A 16,486-nucleotide genomic window follows, 5' to 3' on the forward strand; every position below is an offset into this window, starting at 1 on the left:
AATAACACTGTATAAAATTTTTAAGCTGTAGGAAACTGAAAAGTGATACCAGTCTTGGGTAACTTTCTCTACATAAGATCTCTAGTAAACTCCCTTAAATATCTTAGGTAATCTTGTTGCAAAGAAGCACTTTTGATATTCAAGTAGATTTTCAATAGTATAATGTATCTGAACTATCTGATCTTAAAATTGCCAAGGTTATAAAAAAAGGTTATTATCTGCATAAAATTCAACTTATCTGTATTCAATTCTGAGATTATGTTTATTTGAAAAGGTTAGAAGTGAAATTTTCCAAAATGTATAAAAACCTTAGGAACTCTTTTTTTCCCCAAAAATGCCATTATAAAATAGACTAGAAATGGACTTTCAAATAAGCATAGAAATTATTTTGGGGATTTTTTTCTTCTTTAAAATTCATTTGAGGGTAAGTCCACAGTAACAGGTAGTTTAGAAAAATAGGCCTTTAAGGTAAAACCGACTAGCATAAGCATAATTCTAAATATAATTGCTACCATAATTCAAAATGAGTTCCCAGGTCAATAAAAAATCCTTTATTTTGAATTAGTCACTATAGTCTACTAACAAACCAGATTAGTCTCAGAATATGATTCACTTTTCTAAATTGATTCCAAACTTATTTGTTTTAGAAAATCTTTCTCATGTCAAACACCAACCACATACAACAAATTGTAAGATTTAATGCTTTCAAATCAACAGATTTCTAAAAATTCAAATTTTAGAACCCCTCAAGTAATTAAAATAATTAAATATATATCAGAATTAGACTATTCAAAAAGTTACTTCAAATAATAGAACACAGTAATATAGGAGAAAAACTATGACAAGCACAAACTATTTAAAAGCACTGTTAAATGTATCAGTAAAAGTAATACCTTTTAAGTACTTATTAAGAATGTACTGCAACCCATAAAATACTGTTTCCTCATATTTCACCTTCCTTATTTTGGAGTTTTCTGTCTTCTTCTCCCGACATTCAAAGTAGGAATAAACTTTGCTTGTGTTGGGTGGGTATTGTTTATAGTGAGTAACCTACATAAAAGAAACACTTGAGTTGGAAAATACCAGGACATAATGTAAATTACAATAAAAATTATTTAAAACCAGAAATTATTTAAAACCAAAGAAACTATACTTATTTGCTATTGATCAGCTTCTTTTCCTGGCTATAACAAATAAAAAATAAGTATCATACTTTTTTAAGGTAAATTTTAATAGTTCAGTATCTTAAGTTCAAAACTGCAGTAGTATTAAATTTTATAAACAAACAGACTGAACTTAAGGAAGTACAAGGCCTCTAAACTGGACACTTGGACTAAAAATACAAAGAAAGGATCTCAATTTGCTCTTGGGGAACAGTGTTCATTCGGGGGAGAGAGAAGCAGCTGCCTGGGAAGCAGCGCACACATGATACAAAAGAATGAACTGAAAGCAGAAACTGTTACTATCTAAAAACAGAACGTTGGACAAGCCAATAGGCAATGACTTCCCATGACTCCCTTCATCTGTACAATGAGGTACTGCAATGCCCCCTCTAGTCTTCACAGTGACTCTGGGAAAACCTGGATGAAAGCAACAGCAGAAGCAGCAGCAGTGAGAAAAAAAATCCTATTTTGTAATCTTTCTTTTTCTCAATTTACCTCTGAATTGGGAATAAATGCCTATACAATGCAACATCAAATCCTAATGAATTTAAAAATATGATGAGGTATTATTACAAATTTCTTTTCAAGAATTTGGGTAAGAGCCACTGTTGAAAATTTATCTGTTTTTGTTTTAAGAAAAAAATGTTCATTATAATTTGAATTTTATTATATTTAAATATGGTTACAACATTTTACCAATAAAAAATAACTGGAAGAATAATGTGTATTTGCCCACTTGAAAGAACATAACTAATAATGCCTTAAAGCTTAAGAATAGGGTGGTGAATCAGGGTAATGGAGAAATAAATCTTTACAGACCAAGTTTCATGGATGACCACTGTGAACATAGCCATTTTTCATGTTTAGCTCTGTTCTCTAGTTTAGGAAAACCAATGTTTTCCCTCTTTGGCTGCATAATCTCAATTCCAGTAAAACCTGGCTTTAACCTAAAGAATCTCTGTGGCTTAGCACAAACATTCTAAAATGAATACAGAGCAAAAAAAAAAAAATTACAAATATTTAAAATATGTTTCCCTTCCAACAGAAGCAACTTGCAATTCTATAAAAAATAGTACCCTTATGCTACTTAATCTTGGAGATGAATCTTTTTGTTAATATGTGGTCTGATTATGTAAGTCAGGTAAGAGCCTGAACTTCGTTTTGCTCAGCTACAACAGGTATGTATACTACAAGGTATACGGAGGCCTCATCAAAACCTAGAGGCATATGTCAGTTTTTTTTAAGTTGGAACCCAGGGTCTGATACCACTGCAAGTTTAAGAAGATTTAAGAAGTAGCTAAGTGAAATAGCTAATACAGATTCCAGAGTAATTAAATCTATTAGCCAATTCACTAAAATGCAAAAACAATGTAAATATATACGAATGATTCTATAGTAATAAATGATTACTACCTTAACTACTTAAGAAATAGATTAGAAAAAGGTATCACTACCTAGAAATGTACCCAAGATGTACAGAAAAATGAAAATGTCTAGTTTATAATCTAAATAACTCTACCTCCTTTAGTGGAAATAAGCACTGATGTGGAAGAAAAGTCAATTAAGATGAAGTAAAATTTGAATAAAGAAATTCAGATTCATAGTTGTGACTCTCAATATTTCGTCTGACCTTCTTCACAGTCCAAGTACTTAATGGTGCATCTTTATAAATTTACTTTTTCTATATCAGATTTAAAAGTATTAGACAGCAAATAAAGTCTTTTCATGTTCTAAGTAGACCAGGCAGTCAAAGCTGAATGGAAATATCCCTAAGCTAATTAACTCCATCTTGGTGTAAAAGTGTACTAAAAATTTTCCCTCATATAAATACAGTTCCAGTTCTGGACAATAATTAAATGTTTATAATTTTAAAGCTTTACTTCACCTATGTTCTTTAATTATGGTACTTAAAACCTTTGCTTAAATATTCAGGATGCTTCCTCTGAACACAAATGTCATTAAAAACACAAAATTGTCTAGGCTTAATTAGAAATGAAGTATGAATCTTCTTTACAGAAATGTAAGAGAATTGCTTTAGAATGTAATTACAGAATCTAAGTCATCTAAGACAAACTCTCAGGCAACTAACCATGAAACGTAACTTACTATTAACCACCTACTAACACCCAATATGTTTATAGAAGAAAAAAATAATATATTCAGATCTATCTATGTTGGTATATACACATTGTTTCAATGGGAAAAAAAAGTTTAAACAAAACTTCTTAGTAAATCTTATGCTAAGAACATAGCCAATAGATAATTCTAGTTTTGCTAGGTTTACTGTCCCTTCATTTTACTTTCTGCTAAACTGGTCACTCTGAACCCCTTCAAACTTTCACCAGAAAATGAGAGGATATAGCAGAAATTCAAATCAATAAATTGCTATTTTATAAACAGCTCATTCATTCACAAATATATATACTCTGTACCTACTGTGTATCAGGCACTGTTTCAGACGGTGAGGATGAGAAAGCAAATAGGCTGACATGGTCCCTATTCTCATAGGGCTAATGAGGGCTGAAAGGTCAGAGAGAAACAATACATAAACAAAATAATTTCAGATCCAGAAGGATGCTGTGAAAATTTAAAAGACGATGGACTAGACGAAGCCTGGGAGGCTACTTTAAATAGGAGGCCAGGAAAGCTTCTCTGAGATAGTGACGGGTGAGCAAGATCTAAAGGACAAGGAGACAGGAAATTTCTAGACTTTAGCGACAGAACAGAATGAAGGCCAGTGTGCCTGGTACTCAGAGAACGGGGAGGAGGAGGTACACTGTAAAGTCAGAGGCAGATGCAAGGACAAGATCATGCGAGGCTCACCGGCTACCCAGAAGCCTGAATCTTATGTCAAGTGCAATGCGAAGCTGTTAGTATGTTTTAAGCTGGAGCAAACATGATCTGACTCACATCTTACACGGATCACCCTGGCAGTGAGGTGGGAAACAGATTACGGGGTGACCAGAGTGGAAGCAGAAGCCTTAGTTAAGAGGCTACTGCCAAAGACTAGGTTAGGTGAGAGACTGGCTCAGTATCTGTGGACAGCTAGGCTGACAGATTAGATCTGAGGGATAAAGAGGGGAGGAATTAAGGATGTCTCCCAGATTTCTGGCTGGGGCAACTGGGTGAATAATGGTGCCATTTATTGACATGGGGAAGGCCACTGAAGGAATGAGTAGAGAAATGAAGAACTTAAACATGTTAAGTAATACAAAAAGTCTCAGAACATTCAAAATTAAAATGAACTACAGCAAAGGAGCTCTTAAATCATGGTAACTGTTTTTCAGCACTGCTTTGACTTCATCACTATAGAAAATGGTTGTACAATAAATTTAAAATTATTCATAAGATGAAGAGAAAATAACAGATTTTTCATAACATACTCAGCAAACATTATCCCTAAAAATGTTTCCTAAACTGGTGTAGCCTTCCTGCAACTGACAGAGCACCGCCAGTGCATAAATATGTGTGTATTAAAGAACAGAGGCACCCGGGAAAATGTAGTTCTTCTAATATAACTTAATTTCACAGTTATGCGATTGATTTACTTCATGAAAAAAATAAAGATCTAAACACTGTAATCCCAAGGTTAAATATCCTTGCATAACAGTTAAAGAGAAGTATAGAAGTACTTAAGTTGCATAGAATCTCTCTGTGAGAGCAAAGTCTAATTTTCCCCTGAGCTACTCTAGATTTCCCATAAGGTTGACTTGGTGCTTTTCCAAGAGCTTTCCTCCCACAATGGGATCACATGACCAAAGGCAACTACTACTAACCTACTTTTTACACTTATAATCTTATTTTCACCTGCTAAGAAATAATCACAAGCCAACATCTTACCACCACCACATGTATGTAACAGCACATAGAGTAACAGACTGAAGGTCACAGACTAAGCAATTTCCCTATATTATACCTAACAGCACTCAGAAGAGGGTCCATTCAGCCTTACATTGACTGAGACCCTCTGCCTTTTCAAAGACAATGTGCTAGAAACAGCACAAATCGCAACTGATTTCTTCTACCTTGCGGTATTAAGATTTCTCAAGCCCTGGACTTCTGTTGCCCCAGAAAATAGTCCATTGCTATTTAGCTTTTGAAGCAATAGTAACGTCAAAATATAACTTAAAGATATTTGGATTATATTACTTTGGAGAAGAGGAGAAATCGTAAAACTAGCCATAATCATTATGCCGCCTTTCCTTAAACCTCCTGGTAAAGAGTTCCTGACAACTTGTACTTTTTAGCCACACCTTTAAGAGACATTTCATCAACTGATAAAAAGATACCAGCTTGTTTTGCAAGATACAATGTATTACTGACCTAAATAAATCTTCCTATGAGGTATATTCATAATTTATATATAGGATTTTACTTCTCTTGCCTGAGTTTTTCCTGTAATTTATAATATAAAACTTACTGGAAGAATTGCATCATAAGAATGCACAGGTGCTCTCTGACACACACAGTGCAGCTGTATCACACGTCTCACAAGGCTCAGGCTGCCATGGGAGCCACTGTGACCATACCTAAGTGTCCATGAAGAAGCAGTGAAAGAGAGGCAACTATGAAAAACAGAAACAGCTCAGAGAAGACACTGGGTAGCTAAAGACTCAGGCAGGACTAACTTGCCCATGATTCTCATCTCTCCCCAAATCTTCCCCTCCAAAAAGCCCAAACTTATGATTTGTTATTCTGCCATTAATGAGGAAGCAAACTTTTTTTTTTAAAGCTGCTTTTGGTGCTTAATCCCCATACATAAATTACACAGCCTTTTGTAACTTCTCTAAAATCAACTTTTACCCATCCTAGATTGTAAGGGACATCTTTTATCTTTTACAATACCTAATAGGCCTCCAAAATTTATTAAATTAATGGGCGAAAATGTGCTGAGTTCTATACAACCAGTTTACAAATGACTTTGTGAGAAGCAACCCACACTGGACAGCACATTTCATAATTAACGTGTGATGTGGATTAAACTGTAAATTACTTAGGGATTACTTTTGTATGTGATATGTTGTATTTTCCAACTAGGGCTCAATTGACAACATCTTCCATTTTAATCTGCTAATAGGTAAAATGTTCAGAAATGTTAAAACTGTTCTGTTACAGTTTGTTACAAATATTATCTATATACAAGGGGAAGGAAGAATGGAACAGAGATGAATCTTCCAATGATCCAGTTATTTGGAAACTGATCAATGGCTATCTCAGAGATAAGAGGGAAAAAAATGACAAAAAATGTTTCAAATGCTTTTTAAGCACTGCAACGGCTAAGGCCAGCCCAAATGCACCTTTCCCTAGCTGGTTTGGCACTATGTAAATATAACCCAATATATTATTTTGCTTTAAGCCATTTTGAAAATACAAATGATTAACACTTAAGATTAAGTGTCCTTTTTATTTGTAACAAGAACCCAGGATGAAAATAGAAGAAACTACCACACTTCCCTATTTTTTTAGGTCATCTTTATGCATAAAAAAAAATGAGATTACAGAAATGAACATTTATTTTAAACACCCCTCCTTTAGTCCAAACTGTCCTGAAACCCCTGGAGAGGATACAAGTAAAAACAAAATTCCCACGTATGTTGTCATGTACTTGGACACTACCCCATCTACTTGCAAAACATCTTTCTGTAGTGCCTAAACAGCCAATTGCCCTTTCTTCAGTTCTAGAAAAAAGAAACAAACAATATTCTGCTCTCTTCCAGGAACATATCTAAAGCTACACACTCCCTGCTTTAACTGGCAAATAGTATGTAAGTACTGATAAGGATATAGGTATGTAACATTCTCAAGTAACTTCTAGACGTAAGATTACCATTTGTCTCTTTTTCACTGAAGAAGACAAAAAGGCAAAAATGGAGCTGTAAGGACCACTAAAAATGTAAGGAAAATGAAACTTACAGACTAAATTGTGAGTGTGGAACACAAAACCTATTCTACTCTACTGCTGTAAATCACTGACATAAAATCCTCCTGAGGGGATTTGGGGTGGGGTAGGAAGTGAGAAATCTTACTAAGATGAAAATCTTCTAAAAAGGTTTTATATTAGAAAGGAAATAAAATATATCAGTCTGACTTGAAAAAGGACAAGAAAGAATAAACTTTATTAAATAGAAGCAAATCCTAATAGTGCAGTTAACTTTCAGGTAATCACTCTAATTAAAAAGCATCCCAGAAAACTGATGTTGAAGCAATTTTACATTCCTTACATATTATGGCTAGAGGAACTACAAACTAAAAGAGCCTTCATGTCATTTTAAAAAGTTGGACAAATCAACCTCCGTTTACATTCCCCAATTTCAATAAAATCGTAAGTTACTACATTAGAAAATTTTAAGTTATTTTAAAGATTTAGTTAAGAAAAAATTCTTATGAATATGAATAAGACTATGAATAAGACCACTCTTGAATCACTATTAAAAATACTCAAAACACTATGACTGAACTAAGGGACCACAGGAGGAGAATAAGTAAATCACCCCTGGTAGTACTATGATCTCCTTGCAATTGTGTAGATCTCCACTTTAAAATTCCATTTAAAAGACCACTTGTTAAAGAAACTTGATTCTACTTTAAATAACAACCCATCTACATTAACATAAGTAGACTCTTAAAACAGCTGGGAAGAAAAGGACAACATAGAACTTAAGTAAAATGGGATTCTCTGAAATACTTTTATGGAATATTTTTTAAAAAGCAAAAAAAAAAAAAAAAAAAACAAAAAGCCCCCCAAAACCCCACAACAAAAATAAAAAACTTAAAACATTATGCTTTATCATTATATTGCAAACCATCATGCAGCTCAAGTGAAAACTAAAATTTATTTTGCCTAAGTGGTGTTTCTGGTCTGACATGTCATCTTTTAGGTGTTTTGGCTAACAAAGCTTATTAGCAAAGTACAGTCCAGTTTACTTCAAATATTCTGGAAACTAGGGGAAGGAACATTTGCCAGATTTTTCTCTAATCACTCTTTACTACTGTGTGTGAGTTTCAAATAAAATGAACGGGGCAGCTACACATGCAAATGTCTAATAAGCGTATTAACACAATATTGTGCCACTTCTCTCTCAACAAATTCTCCAAGATTAACTACAGTTCATTTAACTCCTCGTGTTTCACTTTCTCTTTCACAGAAATCCTGTACTAGTCGTAACGGAGTTAAGGGCAGATTGGCCTTTGCAACTAGGGATGAGGAGTAAGAGAGAGTACCAGGAGCAAAGGAGTTTGAAAAGGGGCCCAAAGGAGTGGGACGGGAGAATCCAGCAGGGCTACCAGGGGCAGACAGCTAAGTGTCCTCAGAGCCACAGGCAGAGAGGAACGTGGCTGGCCCCTCCGGCACCCCTGCTAGACCTTGCCCACTCCTTCCTGGGGAAGGGGCGTACCTGCCCAGTAAGGGGTGAGCGCACCCGACTCAGCCCAGCGGGGAAACCCGACTTCTCAAACCCCGCTCCCTCTATCCACCGCGGAACCCCAGGGGCCGTTACTTAACTGACCCACTCCTCTGACGAGCCCTCACTCAGGCCCGCCCTGCGCAACCCGGCCCCGGGCCAAAAGGCCGCGCTCCTGGCGAAGGCGTGCGCTCGGCCAGTGACGCCCCAGCCACCCGGCCGCGGGCCCGCTGAGCCGCCCCGAGCCCGGAGCCCCGGGCGGCCGCAACACCCGAGGGCAGGAGGCATCGCCTCGGGCCCGCCTCAGCTCCACGCCGCGCCCCCCCACCACGCGCCCCCAGGCCCCGCCTCCTGCCGTCCATCCCTCCATCCCTCCTCCATCTACCTCTTCCCCACTGCGGCGCCAGCCTCACCTGCCCCAAGCCGCCGCCGCCGCCGCCGCCGCCCGCGCCTTCCCTCGGGGCCGCCTCGCGCCACGACCCCGACCGGCCGCCCCCCGCCCCGCAGCCTCGCGCTCGTGCCCGACGCGCCCTCTTTTCCTCGGGCACCTGCCTCCGCCCCGAGCCTCTACCTTGTACGAGTCGGTGGCCAGGAGGATGTTGAACTCGGCTTCTGCCGCAGCATTCATCTCGAGCCGGAGCGTGGGGGCCGCGCGCCGCGGGCTGCCCGGCGCGGCTGCGAGGACGAGAAAAATGGGCTTCACCGCGCTCCGTTGCTTAAGTCACCGCTCGGTCGGAGGGGGAGGGGGAAAGGAGGGGGAAACGGAGAGGGGAGGAGTGGCCAAAGAAGGGCGGGCCCGGGAGCCGTGACGCGGCGGGGGTGGTGGCAGTGGTGGAGCGGCGGCGGCGGTGGCGGCGGCGGCTCGCGCGCTCGCAGGCTAGGGACTCCAGCGGCCTCCTCACCCCGGCTCCCCGCCCCCGGCCCATCACCCCGGTGGGGACGCGAGGGGCGGGGCGCGGCCGCGCGTGCGCAGAGCGCAGGGGGCGGGGCTGGGCGGGGAGGACGTGAGGCACGCGCTATTTCGCAGAGACGCCCACCCCGGGAAGCCAGAGGCTGCTGGGCCGCACCGGCCCGTGACCCCGGCGCCCGCTTGGCTTTCGTTTCCCGGCCCGGCGCAGCGGGGCGTGGCCGGGAGGGGGCGTTCCCAGCCTTGCCACTCCTGCGATTTGCCGGTTCGCCCGCCCCGCTGGCACCTTCCTATCCTACCCAGTCCTGGCCCGTTTTCTGAGTCCTCCAGAAGTCACGCCACTCGGCTGGGGGCCGAGGAGCCTCCCTCTGCCCGTCTTCCTGGCCCCCTCGCGCAGCTACTCACCTTTGTCTCCGGCTTGGATTAAGGATCGAGCCTTTCGCCTCCATCTGTGGTGTCCCTCCTGGTCCTCCTAACTCTCTTTAAAATCTGAAGAGCTGCGGTTAGGAATAAGGTCGGAGGGTCCCCTTTAATCTGACGCATCGACTCCGCTTTCCTCGGGCTCTGTAGCTGAGCTCTTTGCTCCTTTGAGGGATGTTTTGGCTTCCCCCGAGAAAAGAGCCTGCGCCCAAAGTCGGGGGTTGAGTTAGTTCAGTCCTCACAATTAATGAGAGAACAAGACCTAGTTGAGTCTAAAAATTGCTGAGAAGTAAATGACAACGGGCCAGGTCTTTGACAGAGTGCGATACTGATTCATATCACTGTGTTAATCAATCAGTCTTTGGGAAACGGGTTGGCAATCTGGAAAGAAAAAAACAAGTGAAACGACGTCACATGACTTCAACGAAATGCAGATCATCCATTTGCGCAGCTCTCCTACGAGGTTGTATTTTTGCATAATACTAACATTCCCTTTGTCCCCATGGTCAATAGCTTTTTTTTTTTTTAATTTTAAGATTTAGGTTTTAGAAGATACAAGCAGCTGGGAAAAGGCGGTTTAATTAACTGGTACAGGAACTTTATAAATTGCGCTTCAAGTAAGCGGAAGTTTCATTTTATGGGGGTGGGAGGCAGGAATTAAGAGACATCACAAGAAAACTGAGACCTTTTCAACTATAAGCCACTTTAGTTCAATTTCTTGGAGTCAGTACAGATGCTTGACAATCGCCTCCGTCCATAGATAGATTCAGAGCAGGCAAACATTAAAGAAGCGGCACTCACCAAGGTAGTAAATAATACTATTTCTAGAATTATTTTCAGCAACAAGGTTTAAGACAAACGGGGCTTTTTTGGTTGACCTTATCTGTGTTTCCTGGGTAAAATTACTTTTAAAATATTTAAATAATTAAAATATTTTTAAAAATTTATTGGGAGCGATTTTATTAGTTCAAGCAGTACAATTCAAAGAAAAAAAATTGACCCTTTTTGTCTCCTAATTTGGTGCTTTTTGTCTTCATGTAAAATTTCATAACCTACTTTACTTAAATGGCAAATGCTTTTTGCTTAGCTTCCTGGAATCCATGTATGCATAACTGACATTGTTCTATGCTGCTTTATGCAGGGAAAAAAATAGGATTCTGATAACAAAGTGGGCTTTGTTTATGGTAGCATTTTTTTAAGCAGAATAAAATTGAACTTGCCATCTTCGAGTTGAATTTACAATTTTAAGGTGAAAAGGCTTAATATCAGTGCAAATAAAATTTTTAATACTACACTGACATTGCCTGTTAAAGGCAGAGATAGTCATAAAGGCCTGCACTCACATTAGCAACTTAAACCCTCACAGCAGTCTCCAGAGGACAAGAGGGAAATGAAGTCGTGTTACCAATAGAAAAATCACTATTTGCCTAAGATAGAATCAGGCCCACCATTGTATGCAACTACATGGTTTAGCAGGACCAATTTTGAATTAATCAGGTTTTTGAACTATGAAATTGTCACCAGAGAGTCAAGATTTCATTTTGAAATGGCCTCCCTTGAAAGACAATTTAACAGCTACCACTGAGTATGTTTATCTGTAGCATGTAAAAAAAAGATCTGAGAAACTGTCTCATAGGTCCCCACAACATGACAAATAATGACTAACACAAAGACTCAATGGGCCTCCCACTTTATCCAAAGCCCTGGATTAATCTGCCATGCCCACCACATAGCCAGTCAGGCAGGGTGACTTTGGCATCCAGCTCCTTGTTGATTTCCCTCAGAGCGCTATGAAAGGTCTGAGACGTGTATGTTTGATCAAAGTGGGTGTTACTCCACCACTCCTATTTCCACACATCCTTCCAGACAGCCTTCGGTACACTTTTGTATTTCAAAGTTGCCTCAGATATTCCAATCAGACCTGAGTTCACCGCAGTAAAAACACTAGAGAAGAAGGTGTGGGACTCACCCACCTGAAACTCCTAACAGCGGCTCTGTCTGTCACCCTTCCTAACTTTCTCTAGTCTTAGCAAGCAGCAACAGTTGCCACAAAGACAAATACAAAAAAAAAACCTTTTCAATTAAACCTTTTTCCTATTCAAACTTCCACGGCACTTTGGGGACTCCCCAGACTTCTAATTTCCCAAGGACAAAGCCTCATCTACAGAAAGACATGGATCTTCAGGAATCTGATTATCAGGGCTGCCAACCCCTAAGCACTCTTTAATGACTCAATTTGCTGGGTTCTCTAAATACACAGACGCAGGGAAAGCTACTGAGTCTTAGTTTGAAAGTACACAAGTGATAGAATAAGTGTAACCCACATACAGGAATAATGAGCACACACGCATGGGCTGCTCATAGACGTCCCGTTACAAAATGTTCTTGCACACATTCTGTGGTGTCCTTGTGGTCTGTGCTACACCCTCCTAACCAACTATTTGTCTGGGCAAAGTAAGGTTAATGTGTGCATGTCATGATGCTGTGTGTGGGGATTTGGGTGTCATTATTATAAATTTTGCTGATGGTCACTTTGACTCAAGGGCCAACATTAGAGACTGAGAGAATGAGATTGTTAGAATAATAAAAGATTGTCCAGATCTTTTCATGTGGTGTTTTCCTAAGAGAGGTTTGCTTATCACTACTGGTAATATGGGATATATATCAGTGGTACTCAGATAAACATTTTTAACTTCAATTATTACTTTTAATGAGTTTTAGAAAAATATAAGTAGCACATAAAACATTTATTTTCTTGGGAATTTTTACTTAGAATGAAGTTGCTCAGATGGGCACTTAGACTGGTGAACCTTATTATTTCCCTTGCTTTTCCTAACCTATAAGCTGCTTTCATACCCTCAACACAAGACTGGTTTTTTGCAGGGGGCGGGGGGTGTGTTTTAACGGAGGTACTAGGACCCAGGACTTCGTGCTTGCTAAGCATGTGCTCTACCACTGAGCTATACCCAATCCCAAAGACTCGTTTTCTTGAAGAAGCTAAGCATGATAGACTACATACTGTATGATTTCATTTATGTGAAATTCCAGAAAGGCAAAACTATACGGAAAGAAAACAGATCCATGATCGTCAGAGGCTGGAATTTAGGGAGGCAGATTGACTGCAAGGGGGAATGAGGAAACTTTTGGGGGTAAAGGAAATAATATATGTAGTAGTGATTATACAACTAAATACATATGCTAGAATTACTTGAATTCTATACTTAAAATTGCTGCATTTTATTGTGTATAGATTATATCTCAATAAAACTAAAGACTGGTTTTCTTGAAATCATTTGACATATTTCTTCCCTCTCTTCCCATTCTGTTTTCTTATGTTTCCATTTCTTATTGTTCTCATCTTGAAATGATTTGGAGATAAGCACCATTTTGCTCTCCTCAGAAAAAGGATAGCTGTTGAAGTTGCTGAGCATTTTAAGAAACCCAATGTCAACAGGAGTTTCCTGCTACGGAGGAGGAAGCAGGAAAAGGAATCAATCCTAATATGATTCAGTTTAATAGGAATGTATAAACACCTAGTATAGACATAGTCATGTACAAAGAAGCATTGGAGACTTCAAAAAGAAATGTCATATTTATCCTCCATCCTTCCAAAGCAGCTATGAAGTGACTGGGATCTGAAGCGGGGGGAACCAAAGCATTATAGGTAGTTAATTCATTACCCCTGGTATATTCAGTGTTGGATTATGAAATCAAGATCAGATTGTGTGTGGATATGACCTTTAAGTGCAAGAACAACTGAGGAACAATCAAGGACTGAATAAAGATCAGCCCCCACCCAGTGTCCACACCCTGGCCTTTTTCTGTACCAAGAACTGCTCCACCTGTGAAATCTTAAAATTGCAGCCTTACATTCTCTGGTCATTATATCCTGCCTTTCTAGTTCATTCAGTCTCCTCACAACCTCAGCTCTCAAGACCTTTTTCTGCAGCCCAGCAATTGCCCACGTGACTTTACTTTCCTCCTCATCTGGTCCTAGCCTCCTTCCTTCCTATTGTCCACATCAGCGCTGGCTCCCTTATCTCCTAGCTGGTCCTCAGACCTCATCTTTTTTGCTCTTAGAGTGGCCAGGCTGCTGAGCACTGATCGGAGACATCACACAGCCAGGAATCTGCCATCCAGAGCGGGACGATGTGGTGCTGCCTGGCAATTCTTTTATTTCCCCATTCAGCATTCTTTCCCATTTTGCTCAGCAGTTTTTTGAAATGTTTACCTCCTCAAACTCCTTACCCACAGAGACTCCCTCCCTCTTAGCAGATGCCAGAGTCCTCCATGTCAGTAAGAAAAACCAAGGCCATCAGTTGGAACTCCTTAAACTACATCGGCTGTGATAGCAGAGGTCTGTCTTATTTAGAGGCCTAGTCTCAGAGCCAAGTGTCATGCCAGGCAAATAGCAGCAGCTTAGGAAATACTAACTGAATGAATGGAGCTATTTCTATCACCAACAAAAGCGGGATGGGCCTTGCAGTAGACTGTATCGCTTGCCCATATTCAGAGCCTCTCTATTGTACTGTTCACACGTATTCATAGCCCCTCTTCCAGGTCCCTGTTCTGTCGAACTCAGGGGTGACCACGGGAGTTGCCTTAGCCACGCCACGTGGACTGCACTGATGTGCATCACTTCCTGCACGAGCTTTAAGGACTCAGGCACGGTCGCCATTCTCTCTCTTTCTGCCACCAAGACTGCAGTGTTTCAAATGTGAGTTGAACCCTGAGCCTAAACCCTGAAATATAGGTGACACAAAACTGATCAGAGCTGACTGACACTGGACATGTAGTGTGAGTGAGAAATCAACCTTTCTTGCTGTAAACTGTAATGATTTTGGAGGTTGTTACCACAGCATAACCAGGTCTATCCTGAGAGATAAAGTCCTCCATGCGCAGGGAAAGAGGTGCCTCTCCTGCAGCCCCAGGTAAATCTCTCACCTGTGCTCTGGATCCCCTCCATCTCCTTGGGTCCCGTTCCATTAGTCATCATCCCTTCTCTCTTCTGAACCTTCAAAGCCCCCTTTCTGCTGACTTCTCCTTGGCATACAAACATAATTCAATCCCTCCCATCTTCAAACAAGACCAAAAAAAGACAAATGTCCTTTTTCCAGTGGTCACAATATCCTTCTGGAAAAATGCCTGCACCTCCCATCTCTACTGTCTTTCCTCAGTCTGTGTGGCAGTGACACTTTGGCCATGGAAGCTGGAAGACCCAGAGGTTATATTTCACAGATACTGCTTAGTAACACCAGTGAGAACAAAAAAGTCTTCCTCTCTTCATGTAATCACTATGCCTCCTGTTTTTCCCTCTGACACCAAAGTGAGAGCATTTTCTCCGAAGGAAGTCTGCATCTGTTATTTCAAAGTTCCATCTGCCATGGAACAGGAAGAAACTACCTGTTATCTTAAAATTTATCCGAACCTGGGCTAGTTACCTCTTTTTTCCCCCAGCAGTGAATTTCCCATTCACTTACAGTTGTTAATCAGAGGCTGGGGAACATTTGAATCCTATCTTTGTCCAGGGGTGCTAATCAGTTAATCATACTATCCTGGGGCCAGCTATCAGTCCCAAAGAGCTTTTCTTAATTTTTCATTGTGGCCTGCTCTGAAATTCAGAATTCTGGAGTTTGCACATGGACTGAATTCCCCACAAATATTTCACACTATAAGGTGCATATAAGGAAATTGATCTGCTCTTCAAATTCAAATTCATCCAGGCTCAGTAAGAGTGAACAGGAGTCACTACCCTGAAATCTGAGCAGCATATCTCTTTATACTATTTAATTAAAGTAACCCAATTTCATTAAAGCCTATGGCTCTTGCCAAGGCTTTTTAAACGTTCTATTCTGTTGAACCACACCTACAATATAATAGACACTCGTATAGTAAGTCATCGTTCTAGATTTCCTTTTGTTTCTCCAGGTCACACCAGCATTATGGGAAACAAAAAAAAATGGTTTAGCATTTACAGTCTTCTCTTCCGCTTCCAAATTATCCCAGCTCCTCCCTTCCCAAGGTTTCTAAGAGACTCATTTCAATGCACTGATCACACTTGGATTTTGGAGGCATTCTCTCCGCTCTGGGCTCTGAAGCATGGTAGCCTCTTCTAGCCTAATTGTCATCCTCCTGCAGCCACATGTCCTGCAGTTGTTCTCAAATGGTAGCTTTGACCTTCTGTAAAACTGTAGTGCTGAGCAAGGTGATTGGCCCACCGGTGATTACAGCTCATAATACTCCTTTAAAATGAATTCTGGCTTTCACAGTCCTCTCATTTCAGATGCTTAGAACAACTTTTCAAGGGCTTATCCAGGGGATGCTGAAATAGTAACGCTGTTTTAATAAAAAGATCTCCCCTCACTTTTGTCAGATAGGACACTTTTTGTTGCACATGATACAGCTGCCGTTCAAGGTGGCTTAAGGAATAGCAGTTTAATTTCAGCTACAACAGACAGTCTTGGGGTAGGTTTTTCTAGGGTGGGTTCAGTGATTCAAAAACATCAGGATTTTTGGCTCTTTTCTTTCTTTCCCCCCCCTGTTATCCTCAATGTATTGAAGAAATGTCTTTGTCACCCAAGTCACCAGATGACTGC

The 16,486-nt window shown here is 40.5% G+C and overlaps 1 protein-coding gene across 1 annotated transcript in view; it reads right to left on the reverse strand.

Annotated features, from left to right (window-relative positions):
• Positions 1 to 9,532, reverse strand: part of NAMPT (nicotinamide phosphoribosyltransferase) — a 38,098-nt gene extending 28,566 nt beyond the window's left edge. The window contains exons 1-2 of the mRNA XM_032484208.1: positions 9,135 to 9,532; positions 894 to 1,050 (exon numbers count right to left, since the gene is read on the reverse strand). Coding sequence (XP_032340099.1) covers positions 894 to 1,050; positions 9,135 to 9,191 — 214 coding nt within the window. The 5' untranslated portion in view covers positions 9,192 to 9,532. The remainder of the gene's footprint in view (positions 1 to 893; positions 1,051 to 9,134) is intronic.
• Positions 9,533 to 16,486: the final 6,954 nt, after the last annotated feature.

Source organism: Camelus ferus, chromosome 7 (genome assembly GCF_009834535.1).
Source record: "Camelus ferus isolate YT-003-E chromosome 7, BCGSAC_Cfer_1.0, whole genome shotgun sequence".
NCBI lineage: Eukaryota > Metazoa > Chordata > Mammalia > Artiodactyla > Camelidae > Camelus > Camelus ferus.